Source organism: Danio aesculapii, chromosome 16, assembly GCF_903798145.1.
Source record: "Danio aesculapii chromosome 16, fDanAes4.1, whole genome shotgun sequence".
Classification (NCBI taxonomy): Eukaryota; Metazoa; Chordata; class Actinopteri; order Cypriniformes; family Danionidae; genus Danio; species Danio aesculapii.
The window spans coordinates 27,513,147-27,538,005 of record NC_079450.1 but is presented as its reverse complement, the minus strand read 5'-3'; the positions used below and the strand labels follow the sequence as shown (position 1 = coordinate 27,538,005).

Below are 24,859 nucleotides of genomic sequence, written 5' to 3'. Positions count from 1 at the left end.
TGATCAATCATTCATTCACTGCTCAAATAGTAAGGCAAGGCAAGTTTATTTATATAGCACATTTCATACACAATGGTCATTCAAAGTGCTTTACATAAACGGGAATAAAAGAAACAAGTATAAGAAAATAAAAACATAATAAAAGTAATAAAAAAAAAAGATTAAAATGTGTTAAAACAGGTTATAAAAGAGTGAAAAAGAAAAGAAAGACATCATAGCGCAATCTGTTGGATAAAGCACAGCGCTCATTCAGTAAAGGCACAGCTAAACAGGTGTGTTTTCAGTCTTTACTTGAATGTGCCTAATGTCGGAGCACATCTGATCATTTCTGGAAGCTGATTCCGTAATAGCTGAAGGTGGATTCACCCTGCTCTGACTGAACTCTTGGAATTTCTAGTTTGTATGATCCTAAAGATCTGAGTGATCTGTTAGGTTTGTATTCAGTGAGCATATCTCTAATCTATTGAGGTCCTAGGCCATTTAGTGATTTAAAGACAAGTAGTAATACTTTAAAATCTACCTGAGGACAGGTGTGATGTGCTGATTCTGGTCAGAATCCTGGCCGCAGCGTTCTGGATGAGCTGCAACTGTCTGTAACTGGCCGTTACAGTAATCCACCCTAATGCTGATAAAAGCATGAACAAGTTTCTCTAAGTCTTCACTGGAAACAAAGCATCTAATTCTTGCAATGTTTTTGAGATGATAGTATGCTGATTTACTAACTGCTTTGACATGACTATTGAAACTCAGATCTGACTCCAGAATCACACCAAGATTCTTGAACTTATTTTTTTAATAAGTTTTTTAAGTACTCAAAACAACAATTGCATTTACTAAAATGTTTAATTACATTTAAAGTCAATATTACGTTTGTTACAGGAAAAAGCACAACAGACTGTAGGGATTTTAGCTAAAAGCTTGAAACATGTAACACTTTTTTTTTACATTGTGTATTTTTGTACTTTGTGTAACATCATTTAACACCCTTCGGTGACCGTTCATACACATCTTTGCGTAACAGTTTTTTCTATCAGCACTTGCTTAACAAAGCATAAATCAGCCCATAAAGAATCAAAGTAACGTTATTCATATACTTTTATCATCTTCTCTTGATTAAACACACATTGGGCGGTTTCCAGCTAATCATTATCAATCATGAATCCAACTCTCCACAGAATGCAAGGAGGCTCAGGAGTAGAAATACATTTGTTTGCTCTACACAAAATGTTTTGTTACGTCATACGTTTATAAGCACTAACTACTACAATCAGACAATGAAAGCAATAAAATGCCACATACACAAATGGCACTGCAGGAAGCAAATCCATACTGTTTTCCATTCTAATTCACATAAAAAATACTATAGTACTTTATAGTAATCGTGAACTGATGAACTGTAATAAGCAGCCTATGTATAAAAATCCAAGATCAAACAAACCAAATCATACCCTGAAGGCAGTTCTTTGCCGAAACTCATAGGTTTTTTAAGGATTAGCCATGTGAAAAAAGGCTTTTTAATATTTTTCCACATTTTTCGAGTGCCTTGGACTGATTTTTGCTGTTTAAATATCCTATGTAGTTTTACAACAGTAAACCGTGTAGTGTAGTATAATATAGTTGCATAAACTGACAACAATATTGGATAATTTGTTTGTTTATAATAACATTTATTCAAGTACTAGTACGGTTCAAAGCCACTATAGTATGTACTATAAATTACTATAGTATTTTTAATGTACGGAAGTAATACACATAGCTGAAACAATGCTTGATAGATTTAATGATCTGCACATTCTCAATGCTAGGTAAATGATTTTATCCAAAAGTTAAATTGTAACGATATGATTGTTTTATGTAGGCAAACTAAAGGATTTATTCTATTAGTTTTTTTCAATGGTGTGTTTGCTGTACTCTTCATAACAACCAGCAAACCGAATGATCTGTAATTAAATGATCTGTAATTAAATGTAGGTTTAATGTAGAAGATAAGTAGACCCTAGTGCTCTGTGGTTTCCACCACAGGTAAGACCTGATCTTCAGTTGAGGAGCTCAGATACTCAAACGCTCGCTGGCTCTGTGTTACAAACTGCATAATGGGAGCCAGCAGGACCTCTGTGGTCGAGGAACGGCGGCGGATCATATCGGTGGTGGGCACAGCCAATGTGTCGAGCTCTGGAGGCCCCACTGAGTTGGAATCCATCTTCAAACTGCCTTTACGTCCATTTGCTGGGACCGGGCTTGGGGTTGGAGTTGGGGAGGGAACTGGGCTGGTTGGAACCCCACTGCTGGACCCGCGGCGGGAACGGGCATAAAGGCTTCTGCGGCGACGTGGACGACCATCCATGGCCTTGAGGAAGAGGCTGTTTGCAGAGGCACGGCCAGAGGGACTCTCGGGAACCTCATCTGGAGTTGGGTTGTTTGCAGCATCTAGATCAGACACCTGTTTCACCTGAGAGAGGAGAACCAAACGGTCTTATCGTAAGACTCTGATTCTTATTTTTAGTATTTTGGAAATTTGATTCCATTTAGTCAATGTCCCGTTTAATCTGCAACCATATTTGCAGTTAATCTAGGACCAAATCCTCTCTAATTCGATGAGAAAATGCTGAAATTATGAATACTGATTTCTAAACTTACAATTATTCTACATTTTAAATGAACAGCAAGAATCTGAAATCACATGTACCATTATTGTTATTAATTCAGATCTATTTACAAATGCTACTGAGAATTTGCGAAGATTTGCACGACACCAATCTCCACAGATGTTTCAATGGTAACCAGAGGATGCGGCTACAAACAATGGAAGATTAGGCTGTATTGGTGACTGCCACTTTAAATTTAAATGAGATTGTGCTCTTTTCAAAAGAGGGCGGAGTTACAAATGGATATGTGTCAGCATAGTGGCAGATTCAAAACAGGAGTAACGTTATCTCTGTGCGAAGATTTGCACGACACCAATCTCCACAGATGTTTCAATGGTAACCAGAGGATGCGGCTACAAACAATGGAAGATTAGGCTGTATTGGTGACTGCCACTTTAAATTTAAATGAGATTGTGCTCTTTTCAAAAGAGGGCGGAGTTACAAATGGATATGTGTCAGCATAGTGGCAGATTCAAAACAGGAGTAACGTTATCTCTGTGAAAAACTGAAAATTGCAAAAGGTGTGGCTCAGAAGAAGCCCGTCAATGGAGACCACAGTGTTCACTTGTGAATCCTAAAACTCTTAGGACTTTTAGCATCTAAGTTGCTGACAATATCTTCAGCAGGTAGGGTGCTAAAACTCTAATGGTGGACAACTGCTTCTCACTCAGGGCCGTTAATGCTAATGAAGGAGAAATTGTCACTAATGGGTGGGACATTCCTCCTCTGATGACATGTACAAGGGGAGAATGTCAATCACAGTGTTTCTGCAAAATGTTTTTATCAAGTGTGATTATAAAAAAATGTAATTAATGAATTTCTATCATTAGAGGCGGTGTTTAATCCTTATGCACTGTTAGGGATGTTTTCATCCACACAGAACTTTTTCTGTGTTTCAGCTGGCGGAATGAATTTTGATGACAAATCTTATTTTAAACATATTTTGAGAAAATGCTTTGAAATTTAAAAAAACCTCCAGGACACACTCTGAGCAAATGTACTACCCTTTTGTTCTGTTAGGAACAAAAACATCAACTGAATTAAACTGCTGTAAAAATGCATCAGATAAATATTTCTTTCAAATTTTTTGCATAAATCTGTTGTTCAAGCCTGATCAAAACTACTAAATTGCTCAGAAAATTACAGGATTTTAACCAAATTAATAAATGATGTGACAGATTTGGTGAAAAAACACACAAAATGATGTATTTTCAGTATAAAAAGTAATTATTAAAAAGTAATTATTAATGTCTTGGACATGTGAAACAATATTTACCTTTGATGCATTGTTTTTGATGAATTATTTTTTTCTCCCTAATTTAATTAATTTTGCCCCATTGACTTCCATTATAACCACTTTTACTTACAAAACCATGACACTATATAATCATGCATTTTTGATTGTTGCTGGTTTTCCTCTTTGGGAAGAGGTCAAATTTGTAATTTTTACAGTTGATCATCAGTTGGCACCGTTTACCCTTTAGTGTGTGTATGTGTCTGAGTGTGTGAGAGTGACCTTTACACACTTAACTTGATGTGTCTGAGAAAACGAAATATGCATCTCAGTTCTCAGAACTACATGGAGTAAATAAAAACAAAGACTGTGTATTCATGCACCATTAAATGTGGTTATAATGGATGTCAATAGGGGAAAAACAGCCACCAACAGTAAATGAAAATCTAACAATGCATCAAAGCCAATGTTGTTACTAATCATTCACATGTCCAAAAAATTGAGCCCACAACTGCTTTTTTATGTTCAAAATGCATCATTTTGTGTATGTTATTTCACCAAATCAGTGACATCCTTTATGAAATTGGCAATTAAAGAGTTAAAATCCTGTAATTTTCTAAACAATTTAGTAGTTTTGATCAGGCCTGAGGTTGATTTAATAGATTTATCTGATGCATTTTTTACAGGAGTTTAATTCAGGGGATGTTTTCATCCTGGACATAACAAAAGGGTAGTAAATTTAAACAGTGCACAAGGGTTAAACCTCTTATAAAAGTAATTGGTGTACCAGGTGAAGTACAAAGCAGGTGTACCACTCAGTCATATATACAGTTGAAGTCAAAATTATTTATATATAAGTCAAAATGAAGTCAAAATTATCCCTGTTTATTTTTCCCCCAATTTCTGTTTGACGGAGAGCAGATTTCTTCAACACATTTCTAAACATAATAGTTTTAATAACTCATTTCTAATAACTGATTTATTTTATCTTTGCTATGATGACAGTAAATAATATTTGACTAGATATTTTTCAAGACACTTCTATACAGCTTAAGACATTTAAAGGCTTAACTAGGTTAATTAAGGTAACTAGGCAGGTTAGAGTAATTGGGCAAGTTATTGTATAACGATGGTTTGTTCTGCAGACTATCGGAAAAAAAATGAGCTTAAAGGGGCTAATAATTTTGACATTTTAAAAAATGTTTTTTAAAAAAATAAACACTGCTTTCATTCTAGCTGAAATAAAACAAATAAGACTTTCTCCAGAAGAAAAAATATTATCAGACATACTGTGAAAATTTCCTTGCTCTGTTAAACATCATTTAAGAAATATTTAAAAAGATATTTGTGTCAAATAAAGGGTGTTTTCACGTATTTTTTATGTCTTTGTTTAAAAACGAAATTGTCATTTTACAGCCTCAGAAAATAGAAGACCCAGATATTGCCAGTTTGGTTTGAACATCAAACCAATTTAAACCCAATGTGCAACCAATTGGAGGTGTTTTTAGACTATAACAGTTCTTATGCATAAATGAAGCTTAATTATGGCCTGAACACATTATGTACCTGAACTTAAATTGGGTACAGCACTAAATGAAAAAAGAAAGAAACACAGTAACACAGAGAGAAAATAAACTAGGCCATGTGGTTAGTGCAATACAGACTATGATGAACACAAAGTGACATATTTAGCTTCGTTCATCCTATCAACTCTAAATAGTAGAAAATGATGTTCAGACTCAATCATTCTGCCTCAGACTTTCCTTGAGAGCAGTGTTCATTTTCACTAAAACTGCACGTGTGTTTTATTGACAGAATTTAGATGAATGTTGTGCTGCTCACCAGGTCGTAGAGCGGGGTGGTGTTGATGAGCAGCTGTATGAGAATCTGTCCCAGTTCCAGCAGGTCATTCATGAGGCTGCGAACCTGTGTAGGCAGAACCAGCATCTGCTGTACAGGAGGCCAAACTGTCAGTGCCTGCAGACCTGCTGTGAGCCGAGACACCAGCAGAGAACGCAGCTCCTCCACATGATGAACCCGAGTGGTGTAAAAGGACAGAAGCAGCTGCAGCAGCATCTCCACCATCTCCATCAGCTTCTTTAGACCCACCTGAATATGATAAATGCTGGTCAGGAAACATTGATAGACCTGATAATAACACCATTTGGTGTTTAAAAGGAAACGTGACAGCCCAACCGATCATATGGTCTGCGAAGAGCTTTAATGAAGTCACATTTTCATTGCTGAACCTGGTGAACTGTAAATGGGGCCTTACAGTTTGATGAAGTGGCAGTAATGACTCTGTTTACACACCCACAGACAACTTGCAGAAACGTGAAAGGGTTTTTTTGCGGATACTCTCTATGCTCTGAGCAAATAAAGCAACAAACAAAGCAAACTGCAACTGCTATGAAAACTGGTATTGTCAACCACAGTTGGGGTCAAGTAAACTTTTTGAGACTCACAAAAGAGACAGTCCTACAATTTGCACAATAATGTTGTCCCTATCCTGCTCGCCATTCTCTGTTTCTAAATGTTTAGACTTGCTTGTTTGATTTTCTTGTCTCGTTTTATTTCACTCTTCTCAAAATCTCTTCATCTTTTTAGATTAAATAGTTTTTTTCTTGTTCTATGTATAAATAATGCAAATATGTTTATTTTCTGCCATTTAAAATTGCAATTACTGCTCTATTAGTAAAATTAAGTGTGATTTGAAGTAAATTTGATTAAATTAAAAAAATTAAGTGCTAAAGTGTAAAAAGGACGATTTGACTTGTTTGAAGGACTCAGTGACCCACAGACGCTACGTTTCCAGTTAAGCTGTGAATTTAACTTTTGCAAAAAATAATTTTCCAAATAAAGCACTGTTTCCATCTTGTGTGTTCAAGAAAACACTTGAGAAACTGACGCAAAGTAATAATTGTTCACTCAGCGATCAAGGAATTTGTTTGATAAAGTTTTTACATTGTAACTATTGTAATTCATTGTACTTTAAATGTACATATTAGCGCTTAAAATGTACCTTTTTAAAGGTACCACCCCAGTGAGACACTTGTACTTTTTTGCGACTAGTGTTTATTTGTGCATACTAAAATTCATTCATAATGCATCTTAGTCACTGGCATTATCTTTAGCAATTAATGGTGGATGGCTGCTTCTCACTCAGGGCTGTTTATGCTAATGAGGGAAAGATCCTACCTAATGGATGGGACTTTCCCCCTCTAATAACATGTACAAAGGCAGAATGTTAATCAAAGTGTTTCTGCAGACTTTCTGTTTTTATCAAGTGTAATAATTCATTCATTCATTTATTTTTTGGCTTAGTCTCTTTATTAATCAGGAGATGCCACAGCGGAATGAACCACCAAAGAATACCCTTCCAGCTGCACCGCATCACTTGGAAGCATCCATACACACTCATACACTATGGACAATTTTAGCTCACCCAGTTCATCTATACCGCATGTCTTTGGACTTGTGGGGGAAGCCGGAGCACCCGAAGGAAATCCATGCAAACTCCACACAGAAACACACTTGCTGTGAGGCGACAGCACTACCCACCCACTGTGCCACTGTGCTGCCCCAAGTGTGATTATAAAAACTTTATTCATTTTTATCATTAGAGACTGGCTATATTGCCACACAACAGAGTTTAAACTCCTTATAAAAGTGATTTTTGCATAATAGGTCCCCTTTAATGTTGGTGTACCAGGTGAAGCACCAAGCAAGTGTACCACTTCAAAAAGTCATATATGGAGATGGTCAAAAGATATTTGTGTCAAATAAAGCGTGCTTAAGTCTCAGTTTAAAAATGAAATTGCCATAGCCTCAGAAAATATTAGACACAGATATTGCCACTTTGGTATAAACTTAAAACCAAAATAAACCCATTGCATGTTTTTAGTCTATAACAGTTCTTATGCATAATTGTTGCCTGAACACATTATGTACCTGAACTTAAATTGGGTACAGCACTAATTAATTTTTAAATAATTATCAAGAAATCACGTGAGAAACTGCCACAAAGTAATAATTGTTCATTCAGTGATCAAGAAATTCATTTGATAGAGGTTTTACATTGTAATTCTCAGAATTTGTACTTTAAAGGTTCATATTAGTGCTTAAAATGTAGCTTTTTAAAGGTGCCACCAAAGTGAGAAACACGTACTTTTGTTTTTTGAAAGTGTCTTTTATGGACATTTTCTTATCAGACCAAAAATATATGTGCATCAACTACACTTTTAAAAGTTTTATGTACATATGCATCACATTTAAGTTGATTTTAAACAAGGCAATCGCGTTAAAACCTGGGTTATTATCAAGGCCTGTCTGCACATCCCACAAGTAGCCAACGTCTCACGTGCAGCTTCATCTGCCATCAGGCAACGTGAGCGAGAACACACAAGAGCAGTCTGGCGGACACAGGCACAAACAGCCCTGCTTTGGCAGTAATACTCCCCAACTATTGGCAGTTCATTTAGGTGAGAAAAAAAGTGGGTCGGCCAAATTTGAAAGTCCACTCTGTGTTCTCGACTCCCATTGTCATAAGCCCATCACCTCGCCTCCGGTCCACTGCACAGCCCGTGACCAACACGTGAATTACTGTAGGGCATTATGCCGCCAAGTCTTAGTCTTGTGTGTGTTTCTGACAGCTCAGCATCAGTCCCGGTAGCACACACTCGCATTTCTGCGCTCCGGACTCTCCGGGGTGTCTGTTAGAGTTGGTTAATGAAGATTCTTTTGAACACGGTGCACAGGGGCTTTCGTGCTTTCGGACCCAATTACTCTCCACCCTACTGCTGGGAAAGCAGCGAAGGACTCTGTACAGACAATAGCCCACCTTGCCCCTTTGATCCTTAGTACACAAACTTGTCTACCCACGGAACGCTTGTCTGAGATAGGCCATGTGTCTAACAGGTCAGTCTGTGTCTGGGGTTTCTAGCTAGACATGAGAATGAATGATTTTCCCATCAGTTTAGCTACAGAACTGAGGTGTGCTCTAAATAATGTTACATTATTAATACTATAGAGTAGATACCTGGATTTATATTTGATCAAAGATTTATGAGCTTCAGTGTTTTTTAATACAGTGATTTTATATAAACAATGTATCTTCTGAAAGGGTGTAGCTTTTGTACCTTAATTTCTGATATTGTAGAAAGTGGGTGTAAATATATAGCTAAAGCATTGAAAAGAAGTTCCATTATATAATAAATAAGAAGCTCCAATTAACTGGATGTGTTACGAATCGGCCTGGAGAAGTGTCTATACTGTCTTAAGCCTTTAACTGCCTGCTCAAATGGTTGACCATATTTTGCCTGTTTTAAATAATGACTGTTTAAGTCATTTACAGAATGACTGTTTTAAATAATGATTTACATTACACAGCACTGTACATAATCCAACTTGATTTTGGTTTTATTGTAAAAGAAACAAGAAAATGTGTTGAAATATTTCATGGCATACTTCAAAAAATAAAGATAGTTTAGTGTTCAAGCATGTTTTATTTTTATAATGTTTTTAAATAAATTGCTCTTGCACTTCATATTTTCATAGTATATGTATTAATTCCAGTACTTTTACCCGACATATCTACCATTTGGTAGAAGTTGATATTTGAGAAATTATGGGATGCATTGAGTGTGTTAACTAGTAAAAGTAGGAGTTAAAAAATCCAATCCAAAAGTGTTTTCTTGGTGCGGCAGTTAAAGGGTCAATGCACTTTGAGGAGAATAGTACAAATAGAAAAGACTCTACAGGCATAAGAGCTAGAGAATTGCAGCTGCAATTGAAACTGTAAAGAAATCAGTTGTAGCTAAACCACCAAATACATTATGAGAGGGATTTAAGAAAAACGATCTCATTCAAAAACAAACTCCACTACATTCATTTGTAAGACACTACTAGAACTCCAAACACTACTAACTGTTTTTCTTTTTAATCACAAAAAATGAGTTTGGTACTAACAGAAATCAAAAGGTACCCATGTCCACAATTAAATAAGTTAAATCTTTAATTGTGTGAGCCTATTGCTCTGCTGGTGGTCCTGGACATCTTATAATACACAGTGCTCAGCATATATAAGTACAGCCCTCACAAATCATTTATTCATTTTCTTTTCAGCTTAGTCCCTTTATTAATCTGGGGTCGCCACAGCGGAAATGAACCGCCAACTTATCCAGCATATGTTTTACAGCAACGGATGCCCTTCCAGATGCAACTCATCTCTGGGAAACATCCACACACACTCATTCACACACATACTCTACGGACAGTTTAGTCTACCCAATTCACCTGTACTGCATGTCTTTGGACTGTGGGGGAAACTGGAGCACCCAGAGGAAATGTATGCAAACTACACACAGAAATGCCAACTGACCCAACCGAGGCTCGAACCAGCGACCTTCTTGCTGTGAGGCGACAGCGCTACCTATTGCGCCACAGCGTCACCGCCTCACAAATCTATCTTTTAAATTCATATTATATGAATTTATTGTATATTACTATACAATATTATAATTGTGCATGTACATTAGATTAGTTCCTACTGAAGCCAAATCTGGAGCTAATCTAACTAAATAACTTACGATAACGGTCCAAAACTAGTACACCCAAATTTATATGTTATAGAAATCCTGTACAAATCCAACCAATTCAAACCTGATTGCCTCTGCTAGAGGTCTTATAATTGACTTGTTCCACCAGGACAAGGACTCAAAACAAAAATCAAAATCAACACAAAAATGGGTCACTGAGCACAAAATAATGATTCAGCAATGGCCATCTCGTGTGCTGAACTGAACCCTATGGGGAATGAACGTGGTGAACTGAACAGAGGGCAACAACGTGAACCTGGGAGTGTGAAGGATCTGAAGAGGCTGTGTATGAAACAATGGTCTCATCTCATGTTCACCAGCCTCATTAGTCATTATGAAGAAGACTCAGAGCTATCATCAAAGCAAATGAAGGGTGCAAAAAGTATTGAACGAAATGGTGCCAATAACTGAGGCCAATGTGTAAGGAAGCTTTCTTTGCATATTTATCAAGAGTGCCAATAATTCTGACCACAAATGTATATAAATGTTATCAAAGTGTACAGTCGTTTAAGGGTGGAGGGCTTGATTTTGCTGAACACTGGCACTATGTTTGTTCTTTCCTGCAATCTCCACATCTCCTCATCCTGTAGCTCAGTCTGTAATCTCTGTGTGCGAGTGATTTGGTGGGTATTTAAGTCACAAGCAGTGACCGCCAAACAGCACGTAGCACTAAATCCCACTGGGTTTTCAACTCAATCATGACTATCCTCTGTTTAAAAAGCACTTCCGTTAAAAACATTCAGCAGACTGACTTCTTGATTTCAACTTTGATTTCTATGAAACAAAACAGCCTTCCTTTTAAGCACACAAACATTTCATCATTTATTTTAATCTCCATTTTAGAATCACTAAAGGATTAATGTTAGACTTTCAGATGCTCAGGCGTCTCCAACCAGCCTAAATAATAATGTTAATTTAAGGAAGAATACAAATGAGTGACTAAAACTTACAAAAAACTATGAAACAATAATATAAAAATCATACATAATGTTAAGTGCATTTCAAATCCTACAAATATACTTGCAATGTATCAAGTACACAGCTAGTTTACTTAGAGTATACTTTAAAGTGTACTAAAATTATATATAATTTATTTACAGTGTTAGGTCTAGGGTTAGTTACATGTTATTATGCATAGGTAATTATAACTACTATAAAAAGTACACAGAATGTGTAAAAAGGACACCTTAATATAAAGTTTGCTATATATATTTTAACAATCCCTTGTTATACACTGTAAAAAGTGATTAGTTACTTAAAGCGAGTAAACCAATAGCCTTAAAAGCAACATGATGACTTTACAAAGTGAAGGATTCAGATTTCTATACCTTCCAATTCGTCTCAGCATGGATCAACGTTTATCTTTTTCTCATCATCCTGTTTCTCATTATTTTTATTAAATATGATTAGTTGATTAATTGAATGAGTATTTAACTTTGAATTGATTTTAACTAATGAATAAGTTAACACACTGCTTTATGTAAGAATGTTCAGTGTCCTTGCTCTTCTCATTGTCTGTCTGTTTTAACTTTGTTTCCAGGAGACACACAAACCAGGTCATAGGTCATCGAGACTTCCCTCTCTCCCTCTATTCCTTTTTATGCTCGATAGACTTTGTGTGTAGTGAGAATATTGTAGCCCAATGTCGATTAAACCAGTTTTGAACTAGTTTGATAAGACAGCTGAAAGTACAAGAAACAACCTTAAGTTTTCATACCAGATTGTCTCTTGCATCTGTGTGTGCATACATGGTTCAGCTTTTTACATGTCGGAGATCACCTCTTAATAGTTTAGGGTCAGCCTGACCCCAAGAACGATGCTGCCATTTATATCTGGAGTTACATACAATCCCTCATTGACGTACACATTTAGAATTGTCTATTTTTGCTGTAACCAATGTGAACTGTTTACCTGGATCACACATTTTCTGGACTTGTGTAAAGAGCATAATTGCTGCATTGTTGTACTGTAAGTCCATAGCGGCCATTGAGAGTGTTGAAGCTGGCTTCTGCTAATGAAACTGCAAACTATTTTCAGTAAACTTTATTTATTTATTTGAATCTCTGACTCCGGCTCTTCTTCATCTGACAGACTGCTTATTATATGGGTGATAAACTGTAAATAACCCCTACAAAAGATAATGTAAGTAAACTCATTGTAACTTTGGCTTAAGTTGGCTTTATTTTTATAATTACGCTAATTGAACTCACTTTTTTAAGTCAATTAATCTCTTTTACAGTGTCAGACTATTTTTTTATTCTATTCAAATAATTACTGTATTACAATATTACTTATTTGGTGCGTTATTAAGTTTATAAAATCTACAATTTTAGAAGACACTGGAGTCTGGAAGAGCAGATTTTTTGGTCACACTATTTTGATGGTCCATTTGTTGAATTTAAGTTACATTGCATCTACATGTCAACTAATTCTCATTAGATTAAAAGAAGACTGTTAGGTTGGGGATAGGGTTAGTGTAAGTTGACATGTACTTGTTGACATGTAAAGTTTCTTATAGTCAGTTAAATGTCTGTTGAAGGAGCAGTATCAATAGATATTCAGCAGACAGTCTACTAATACTCAAGTGGACCATCAAAATAAAGTGTGACCAAATTACTTTACCGTATGTAATTTTGCTAGATACAGAAAATCCCACAGTCCAAAGACATGCGGTATAGGTGAATTGGGTAGACTAAAAATTGTCCATAGTATATGAGTGTGAATAAGTGTGTATGGATGTTTCCCAGAGATGGGTTGCAGCTGAAAGGGCATCCGCTGCGTAAAAACGTGCTGCATAAGTTGGCGGTTCATTCCGCTGTGGTGACCCTGGATTAATAAAGGGATTAAGCCGAAAAGAAAATGAATGATGATTACAATTTGCATTATTATAAAAATTAAGTCAACTTCCAAGTTACAATGGGTTTACTTACATTATTTTTGTAAAGTCAACTTGTTGCTTTTAAGGCAATTGGTTTACTCGCTTAAAGTAACTAATCATTTTTACAGTGTTGTCCCTTTATAAAAGTACACTTTTTAAGGTAGTCTAAATGTAACAGTTGTAAACATTTGAATTTACAGCTACACTGCAAAACAAATTTCATTGGGCTTAAAAAAATAAGGTAAGTGATTGCAAACAATTTATATGGGCTGCATTTAAACAAAAAGTTTACTAAGTGAACTTGGTCCCAAGTAGCATCAAACTACTTGAAATGCACTTACAAGTATTCTAGCACATTAATATTAGTATATTTCTACATAAACTATACTTGAACTTCACTTAAACGCTAAAAATGAAGTTAAAGTCTTCTTATCTTTAGGAAGGCAAGCCAAAGAAAAAGGCTTGAAATCAACTAGAAGCTCAAATGTAAAAATAATTTGAAATTATAAAACTAATAAATTCTGTCACTAAAAATGCTTCACATACTGAAAAGGTCATGCTCAATAGACCTATGAACTCATGTTTGAGTACATCTCGAAAGTTTTCTTTGCCTTTCCCCACGTCTTTCCTTAGCTTAATGTGTCTCAGGGGTCATGATTTGGAACAAGTGATTGCTGTGATTGTTTCTATGTGTGTGTGACTACAGACTAGACAGGAAGGCCTGAGGGTGGCAGGGCAGCAGGAATGACTGCAGCATGGTGCTGAGGCACGTACAGGGGCTATTTTAAATGAAGAAGAAAGATACTTTCTGGTTTGAGGAGGATTTGAGGAGGCACTCCCTGTCGTTATCATGCTTTCAGTATGGACTGAGTCTCTGAACCAGACATGTTTGTGGCTATATTTATTTTGTGATTTGATCTCAACATACCACTCTTCGTTACTGACTCATGACTCACGTCTTGTTTTCTTTTTCAGTTTTATTTTAGTATTAGTGAAATACTCTTACAGTTTTATTAATATGTTTAAGGCTTTTTCATTTGTGTTTTTTTGTGTGCATATGTCTTTTATTTTACGCTTAATGTTTTTTTTGTTTATTATTTTGTTACATTAAGTTAACTAAATGAAAATAAAAAAAATGCTTCATTGACAACAAAACTGATATCATTAAAATGATCGTAAGAAACATTTAAGTTTTGTATAAGATTTGTATACGATTAAGAGTTTAAGATCTGTATATTTTTATTTCAAATAATGCTTTTATGGTTTATTTTTCTACAACTATAACGAACCAGCACTAATATATATATATATATATATATATATATATATATATATATATATATATATATATATATATATATATATATATATATATAAATATGGTCATCATACTCCTTTGAAATAATGACTTTATTTGTCATACAGCCTGAAATTAAGTCAAAATCTTTTGAAAGTAGAGTATAATCTGAGTAAAGGTTAGCACTGTTGCCTCACAGCAAGAAGGTCATTGGTTCTAGTCCCATCTGGGCCAGTTGGCATTTCTGTGTGGAGTTTGCATGTTAATAATATATTCTAATCTAAAAACAAAGAGTTTGTTTTCCCAGTAGGTTTTAGGACTCGGTCAATACAGGATCTGATACAGGAGTGTTTTCAAAAAACAAAAAATTAGACAAAACAATCATGAAAATAAGCCAAAAATATTCTAATTCAAGCTATTTTCTCATTTAACTGACTACCTCAACAATTGCTTTTCACTGAAGAATCTACATCTCATCAGCGAAAACCTGTATATAAGATTTATAGACCTGAAATTTAAAAAAATTATTATTTATCTTGTATATCTTATTTTATGTGTATCTGTATGTAAATATGTATGTATGTATGTATGTATGTATGTATGTATGTATGTATGTATGTATGTATACTTCCTTCTTTGAGTAAATCATGTACAAAAGCAAGTAGTTTGGGGAGAGGTCATCACAACATTATATGAACATGTTGCAGGAAATTCAATTAATTAAGATTAAGAGTGATTTTTATACAAAGGCCTACCGTTTCAGCTGCGGCCCCAAGCATCTGCAATATGTTGTCCACTCTTTCTCTCAGCTTCATCAGTCTGTAATACAGCTGAAAGTATAGGCACAACAACAGGCTACGGATACGCATCCACATTGGAGGCTCTTCATCATCATCTTCATCGTCGTCATCATGAACGTATTCATCTTCATAACTCTGCACCATTCTCTCATACTCATAACCTATAGATGAGACAGTGCAAAGTGCTTGTGATTTCAATATATTATTCAGAAATTAACTGAAAGTGGCTCCAATTTGTTTAAACAGCTGATTTGATGAATGTATTTTGTTATATTTTATTATTTTATGACTTTATCCTTCTGAAATTGAGAAAAAACAAGTGTCAGGTAACTTTCATTGCAAAAATTTGTGTAACCTTTCAAGTGCCGCATACCTTATCATAAAATATTTAATAATAGGTCTAAAATATTATTTGTATAATACCATACTTATTTTCATTATGTTATTATGTATTATATATATTCATTACAGTACTCTATGTATTAATTTGTTTACATCATTTTAAACTAATTTATATTATTCATTTTAATTCAATCTGTATTTTTACTTTTTAATTTGACAAATTTTTTATTTATAATACAATTTTATGGAAATTTCATGTGCGTGTCAATTTATTTAAATATTGATTTGAATATTGATATTTATTTATTTATTTATTGATTTATTTTACCCTTTTATTTTAGTATTTCAATTATATATAACATTTTTGACATTTTTAAAATGCTTTTTCTCCTAATAACACTTTTGTGGTCCTCTGTGAGCTCGGTTATGGTTTAGTTTGTAAGTTGATGTGGAACGAAGTCTAAACCAAGCCAAAACAAACATAACATTTGCGCCATCTTGTGGTTACATCTCGCATACGCATAATACTATTGTGCTAACTTTTTTTCGTGTCTCGCTGTCAGTTCAGTGTGTGCACGTCCTTACGCAGGGTGGGTGGCAGGGGCAGATAATACGCCACCGCCTCCTCTGACTGCGTGATGAGCTCATCCAGACCCGCAGTGATCGCTCGTCCCGGGCCCGATCCCTGAGCTTCCGCCAGGAGGCGCCACATCTGGTCTATCAGCCTGTCCCACCTGTCCACGGCCCTGTCCAGCTCGTCATTCAGCCGAGACTGAGCATCGTCTAGCCGAGAGAAGAAAGCGTCCTTCAAATTAGCGACCACCTGAGAAGAGAGCAGTCGAGCAGAGGTAACTTAAGGGGGGAACTCTCCAAGGGAAACTCTCCAATAAGCAAACAAACCGACAGAAACCGACAAACACAACAAAAACTGCCTCCAAATCATACGTAAAGACCCTATGTTAGTGTAAATATCTAAAATTATGTCTACATAAGTCTGTTTTTCCTGTAGATTATGATATTTCATCAAAGCTGTAGTAATCAAAGATGTTACTTGTAACCGAAAATGCGCGCGAAAAGTCCTCTCAGTAACACTGACGATGACGAAACAAGTTGACCCAATGATTTTATAAATCCATATTATTGACCTAAATGTTTAAAATGTATCATTAAAAATATGCAGGCTCTACTTTGTTTAAAAATCCCGTAAAACGTTTGTCTTTAAAACCCGCGTCACCAGCTTCAAAATGCTTTAAATGGCCAGATGACATCTGAACTTTGTAATCATTTCCATTTTCTGAGAGCTAATAATCTGCTAATGATTACAACTGAGAATCATTGTTAAGCAATAGCTGCTCAGATTTAGTATCACTAAAAAGAAATGTGCAGATGTTGAATTAATTATCATATTTTTTACAGTTTCCAGAACTTCTGTATGTTCTGTATTCCCAAAATGTAAGCCACTCAGGGAGATTTAAAAAATCCTATGTTTCTTTTAAATTAGCTTAAAATTTGATTATTTTTGTTCTTTTAAGTAATCTCAAGGTAATGCTGAAATATACATTTTATTTCAAATAAATTTACATTTGCCTTATGGTAAAAAAATGTTACTATTAATATTTTATCTTAGAGTAAATGTAAGTTATTTTATTAAATAGTTACTTAATTTAAATTGTAAATATTTAGAATAGTTATAATTTATGCTGATGATCCAGTCTTTCTCTCTCACACACCCATACACACACCTCATCTGTGGGCTGTTGGAGGATAGGGAAGTACTTCTCAAGTTGGTCCAAACCCACCAGTGCATAACTATTCACTGCGTCAACTGCAAAAGCCAAAATGAAATCATTATTTTGATGTATAACCAAGACATGTACTTTGTGAAATGAGTTTTAGAAGTATATATTTACATGAATCTGTTTTATATGTTTTTTTCCCTATAGATATTTTGTTCTTTTGTTATGAGAATGCAATTAAAATCAGCCCTGCATTAATTATAGTTATAGAGATCGTATCAAATGTCAACATGAAGGACTCACTTTCTGTCTGTAGGTTCTGGAGCAGTGGAGCAGCTTGTTGGAGGGCTGCTGTGGATGCACTACGGACACCCAGCTCTGCTACACCTCCCACAAACCCCAGCAGTGGATACCGTCCTTTCACAACTGTGTAGACAGATGAGGCCTGCTGCAGCGCGGAGCTGACCAGTGGCAGTTTCACCACACGGTTTAGGACATTCCCCTGCACAGGCAAGTCTGTCATTTAGCATGATATTGATGCAGAAGATTAACAGTGTGGAGTAACCTTGAAACTCACCTCACTGTTTCTTGTTTTAATCATGTCTGTTTTGTGCTGTGGAGGCAAACCAGAGCATATTAAACATATTGTGTCGCAGAAAGATTTCCAATTATTTATATGTCTTCTTCGTTTTGACTTTTGTTGTTTTGAAGGAACAGATTGCACTAAACTGAATTGCTAGTATGTTTCAAAAGTACTGTGGAATCTTGAAGTAGGGCTGGGCCGATAAACGATAATATATCGAATTGCGATAAAATGTATGTCAATATCAGTGATAAGCGCTGGACTTTTTGACGCTATATTGATCTAAGAGCCAATTATACAGCAGAAATGTGCAACGAGAATGTAAAAGTGTGTTAATATTAGAGATGTACTGAATTCTCTAATATTAGAAACCGACAATTTATTGGCGGAAAATGTTATGTAATAGATCTTCTAATTTTTGTGGCTTGAGTCATTGTTGGGGTACTCTTTCAAATCTGGAAGCATTAAAAACTGATATTAAAATATATATCGTAATCGTTCAGTATGGAAAATAATTATCGAGATTGCATTTTGTGCTTGAATTTCATACATGGATTCAAGTAGGGATAAATGACACTGGAAAAATTACACATTGCAATATTTTTTTTCTTATTCTATACAATTTTACTAGATGAGTTGAATAAATGTTTGTAAAGGATCTATAATTTTAGATTGATTGGGAATATTCTGTAGAGGAGTGCATAAAATATAATTCAAGTTTATTTGTATAGCGCTTGAGCACAATAAGTCTTGTATAACAAGCATAATATTTATATTATCGAGCTCAATATTTGTATAATCAACAATCTACAATCAAGATAAATCTGATAGAGAAATATGCGAATGAAATATACAGCATTGAATATACAGTAATTGAATAATCAAATTTAAATACAGCATAGTCTTTGTTTTATAAACATAAATCCATACATGTCCATAAAATTAATCGTTATTAATGTTTCTATGATACAAACGGTACAATATTAAAACCCTCACACAGTCACAGGCCTGAAAAAACACTAGCAAAATGATAAACTATAATCCAGACTCAATATTGCATATACTTGTGATCAGTGTTGGGGTAACACATTTAAAATAACCCAAGTTACGTAATAATATTACTTTTCTAAGTAACGAGTGAAGTAACGCATTACTTTCAAAAAAATTATATCTGCTAAAGTTTTTATATACTAATATAATACACTTTTTAAAAAACGTAATGCGAGTTACTTTTTAATTTAATTTAGATAATTTTCTTTTTTTTTAAATAAATTTAATTAAAAATGAACGTAGTCACGTTGAGTCACGCAGTCCATGAAAGAATGCAGGAACAGACAGAAAGGACGATGACAGAGTCTTACTTTTCTGCGATGGAAATATGCTAATTATTTTGATTTTATTATTTTATTTTTACTTTGAATATTGAAGAAAAGGATAGGAGGATTATCCGAATGGATATTGATTTTACTTTTTGTAAAAAAGACAAAAGGAACAAAAGAAGCAAACACACTGCTTTAAACTGTCATTAGTCTGTGTATTTGACATGTGTAGCTCTGGGGTCAGGAAGTTCTCAGAAGATAACATTATTATTCATTTATTTTTTTTATGTGTTTTTTTTAAAAGGTAAATAAAGGTTATACAGTGTGTTGTTAATTGCAGATAAAAAAAAAAACCCCTGCAGGTTTTAAAAGAGATAAAGCCTTGTCAGAAAAAGTAACACGACAAAAAAAGTAGCATAACAAATTACTTATCATAAAAAGCAACTAAGTAACACAACTAGTTACTTTTTTAGGGAGTAACTCAATATTGTATTGCAATAATTTTTAAAGTAACTTTCCCCAACACTGCTAGTGATGTGACTATTACGAAGGATCACATTGCGAAATTGATGCTGAAATGATAAATTGTGCAGCCCTAGATTTAAGACTTGGTAAGTACTTAAAAACAAACATAGGTCCTTGAAAGTGCTTGAATTAAATTTGAAATTGAATTTGTTTATGGTGTTATTTCAGTATTTGTACTGTGCTGCTGTCCAAAACAGAACTAAAAATCTTAAATTTGACAAATAATGCACATTTTATCAATATTTCAGAAACCACATTTAAATACACTTGTATAGACCATTTTGAGGGATGTAAACAAAAACAGTGGTCCCAACGTATTTCCTGTTTTACATTTTCAATTTCTATAGCCTTCAAAAATCCAAAAAGAGCCACATAATGGTAAATTATGTTATGAGAGCTGTTTTAACTATTGAATTGCCTCTTGTTACAGTCATGAAATAGTTTGATATCAAGCAGGAAACGTTCATAAGCCAATGACATGACCACATTGAAATGGTCTATTGTTTTTATAACCACGACAGTCAACATTTATTAAAATGACACCTTCAAAACATCATCATTACTCTGACTGACATTTTAAGCTAAATATTAAGTATAAATGAAATGTTAAGTACATGGCACTACAAATGCTGGGGGAGTTAAAAAAAAGCTTGATTTAAAATGAATGGTGCTTTAAAAAGTCCTTGAATCTGCTGTTCATTAAAGTGTGGGAACCCTGAGTAGACTTCTTTTAAAACAGTAATCTAACATTATCGTAAAAATTATACAATGTGATTACCAAACCAAAGGTATTTACTTCTGACAGCTGAAAATACTTAATTTCAACTACGTCAATAATGTTTTGTAATCAATAATATGACTTGCCCGTTCCAAGTCAGCTGATGTCACATGACATTACCAGTCAATGCTGAACACCCTTGCTGTGAAAATTTCATTAAGTGTTTAAACCACACCGGAAAAATGAGCTTATATTTAAACAATGAAATCTAGAGTATAGGATATGGGGGGTGGGGGGGGGGGGGTCCAGCAGTAAGTTATATTGTGGGATGAAAGCAGTCAACTGATTTTGTGTCCTTGAAATGTCATGGACAGACAAAAACTTCCAAGTCTGTCTAATTCTTATCAGATCAAGTCAAATGTACAGATCAAAGAGTTTATAAGAAATGTTATCTCATGAAATAAAATCCAACTATGTGAAATTAGATCAAAGCTTAATGACAGGCCTGTTTGTACAATAAAATGTGTGCTTTTTAGATTTACTTACTGCTCAGACGGGCCCAAAATTTCAGTGAATGTCAGCTCTGAGCAAGTGCTTACCTGCAGAAAATGAGTGATAAGTAATATAAAAGATAGCAATAAAAAAACAAAATAAATCTTGTAATCTGCCTTAAAGAGGTTGTTCACCAAAAACTTGAATCGATTATCCATCAAGTTATTATCAATCATAATTTTTAAATCTTTATACAAAGTGAAATAACGACATGATATCAAATATCACTTTAACCTTTCTGCTGTTAAACACAAACAAAGATATTCATTTATTCATCCATTTTCCTTTGGCTTAGTCTCTATTTCGCAGCAGATGCCCTTCAAGCTGCAACCCAGTACTGGGAAACACCCACACACTTTCTTATTCACACACACTCATACACTACGGACAATTTAGTTTATTCAATTGACCTATTCTGGATGTCTTTGGACTGTGGGGGAAACCGGAGCACCCGGAGGAAACCCACGCGAACATGGGGAGAACATGCAAACTCCACACTGAAATGCCAACTGGCCCAGCTAGGACTTAAACCAGCAACCATCTTGCTGTGAGACAACAGTGTTAACCACTGAGCCACCATGCCGCCTCAAACAAGGACATAATGAAGAATATTGGAAACTGTTAGCCATTGATTCCCGTACTATGATAAGAATGCTATGGAAACCAATGACTTCTGGTTTCATAAATATAAAAAATTTAACTTTCAAACTGGTTTGAAACAATTTGAAGAACCAATGACACATTAATTTTTTTTGTGTGAAATATCCTTGGGAGATTTAAATATATATTAGATTATTTAACATACTTTATACATATAATACATGGGTAGCTTATCATCTTTCAGGACTCTGAAGTAGACTTGATTCTTCCTCGGTTTTATGCTGCATTGCAAAAATGATCTGCCTTTTGCGTTTCTATATTATATATAGCATGATGACACCTTGATCTCTGCTCCTTTTGCAGCTGGAGGTTTTAATATTGAAAATGTAACAAAGTTGTTCTTTGATAGCAGCAATCCAACACTGGGAAACATCCATACGCTCTTGCATTCAAACACATACACTACATCCAATTTAGTTTATTCAATTCACCTGTACCGCATGTCTTTGGACTGTGGGGGAGACCGGAGCACCCGGAGGAAACCCACGTGAACATGGGGAGAACATACAAACTTCACACAGAAATGCCAACTGACCCAGCCGTGGCTCGAACCAGTGACCTTCTTGCTGTAAGGCGATCGTGCTACCCACTGTGACGCCCTATTTTCTGATATATTAGTAGTAATTTAAAACTATATTATATCCAGGTTTACATAGATTACATTTGAAATACAGAGTAAAACTTGCTGTAATGTTTCTGTTATTGTACAGATTTATTTATATATATATATATATATATATATATATATATATATATATATATATATATATATATATATATATATATATATACGATTTCTTATACAATTTATTGTGCCAGACTTGCGAAATATTCATTTCTGAAAGCTATAATTAAGAATCCAATTCTATAATTTACAATTAAAGAAATAGTTTTTTTTTTATTTATTATTGTCAAAAATTATTATAGCATAAAACAGTCAAATTAAATCCCATTAAATCCAATTTAATCCCAACACAGAGGCTTTTTTTACATTGAAGCTTAAAACATACATTACCATCTGCTGTAACTACACTATTTCACTATTTTTTACCCTGAGTAGACAATAAGCAGCAATAGTTCTTACCTTTATGATATTGCGTCCTTTGAGATGGTAAAATACCAAAATAAAAAAACGGAGATATCTTAAATAGTTATCGAAGTTATCAAAAATATCAGTTATTAAATAGTCTCACACTCACTTGAACTCTTTGAGTTAGTTCTCAGTCTGTCTGCAGTGACTGATCTGAGGGTTTTGTTGGATGAATTTGTCATTTTTCATGGTAGGTGCATGTGATGCCCCTCATTTAGGGTGCGGCCAATCCACGTATGTGGAGATGATTCTGTGGCGTTGTTTGCCATTGGTTTACCAACTAGACAGTTGATGGACTGTGGGATTTTTGGACAGTTTTGACTGCCATTTCTCACGTATGCTCTTTGACTTGTTTACATCAGCTACCAAAATTGACATCAATGTTCATACCTGAATTACATCTATTCAGTAAAATCTGTGGAAAGACAATAAAGACAGCTCTTTGTTGTAATAAACAGAGAAGTAGAGTCTCTGCCTTAATGAGCAAGACATTTTGAAGAATGTAATCTAATGTAACCTAAACTTGTGATGTAGGAACATGTCTGCTGTGTACAGAGAGTCTAGTCAGATGTATCTAGAGAGTTATGATTTTAATGTCACAGTTCAAAAGTTTATGGGTTGTTCAGACCCCTTTCCAGCAGCATTCCTGTTCTGATTCAGAAATTGAATGAATGGGAATAAACTACCAGAAGATTGAAGTTTCTTCCGAGAAAATCAATCATTGAACAAGAAGTACATTAAGGTCATCTCACATTTCCAAGGCATAATGGAAAATCTTCACAAAGACTTTCTTTGGAGAGTCATGTTGGTTTTTCCTCAATTTCCAACTAAAATTACTCAGTAAAGCAGACTTAAATAAGTGTAAACAATCATTTGACAGTTTGAGCTTGGGAAATTTCTCAGACTTCGCCTAAAGGTTCTGTAGCAAAAGAGGAGGCTATTGTATTATTTCATTTCACAATCTAACATGTCTGGTGACAATAAAGATTTATTTTTTTTACTTTCAGTTACTTTCTCAGACATTTAAGAGGGAGACAGAAAAATTTTCATGGTTTATTTATTTTTGGAAAATAATTGACGTCAATGCTCATGACGCATTTATTTGCTCGAGGTTAGCTTTAAAACATTCATTCCTTTAAAATACTTCTTCTTTTGATTTTCAGAAACTTCTTCTGAACTTTTTCTCCTAATCATTTGCTTAGTTTCAACTCATACATGAGTTATCCAACAGAATCCACTGCTCTGATGGCTATAGTGTGGCTTTCTTTGTAGCTGTCCTGTAATATTCTTTTTTTTTTTAATTTTGAGTGAGAATTCAGGCTTCATCCGTATTTTATGTGTCAAATATCAGTTTGAAATTTCACTTTCTCTTTGCTCCAGCTTAAACCTACATTTATTTTGAGAGGCAAAAACCAACCTTGTTATTTCTTACACACTGTACGAACTAGCTACTGTTGGCCCACACAGAATCTGTGCCCACAGAAAACTCCACAGAGCCCATCATTCAATCTATTTTTTCCTTATGTAAATATAGGTAAATACTGTATATATTTATTCCGTTTAAATATAAATACCAGTATCATATTATCGACTAATATGAAAATGTTCTGATGATTTACTGTATGCAATTTGTAAAGTAATATTTTCTGTCTTTTAGTGGATGTATTCAATGATTAATTGAGTGTCATTGAGAATTAATGACAAACACTTGCGGTTAACAAGCACAATCCCTGAAGAAACTAAACTACAACTGACTGCAGTTTGATTCTTTTTTCTGTCACACAGCTACAAAATTTAGCTTCTTTGTCACGTTTTCTGAAAATGTTTTGTTAGCCATCACCATCATGGAGAACAGCGGTTGCTTTATCAGGATGCCCTACCTGC

The 24,859-nt window shown here is 34.7% G+C and overlaps 1 protein-coding gene across 2 annotated transcripts; it reads right to left on the bottom strand.

The window, feature by feature from the left end:
* Positions 1-14: 14 nt before the first annotated feature.
* Positions 15-23,134, bottom strand: plin6 (perilipin 6). 2 transcript variants are annotated; one of them, XM_056476001.1, is made up of 9 exons: positions 22,970-23,134; positions 21,220-21,272; positions 18,106-18,141; positions 17,832-18,030; positions 17,535-17,617; positions 16,378-16,615; positions 15,406-15,611; positions 5,722-5,988; positions 15-2,449 (listed from the first exon to the last, which is right to left on the bottom strand). In XM_056476001.1, exons 3-9 carry the CDS (start codon positions 18,127-18,129, stop codon positions 1,997-1,999), a joined length of 1,470 nt encoding a protein of 489 aa, XP_056331976.1. In that variant the 5' UTR covers positions 18,130-18,141; positions 21,220-21,272; positions 22,970-23,134; the 3' UTR covers positions 15-1,996. The 2 variants fall into 2 exon arrangements, with proteins under 2 accessions (XP_056331976.1, XP_056331977.1); XM_056476002.1 differs by lacking the exon at positions 21,220-21,272 and having other exon boundaries at positions 22,970-22,986; positions 23,085-23,122.
* Positions 23,135-24,859: the final 1,725 nt, after the last annotated feature.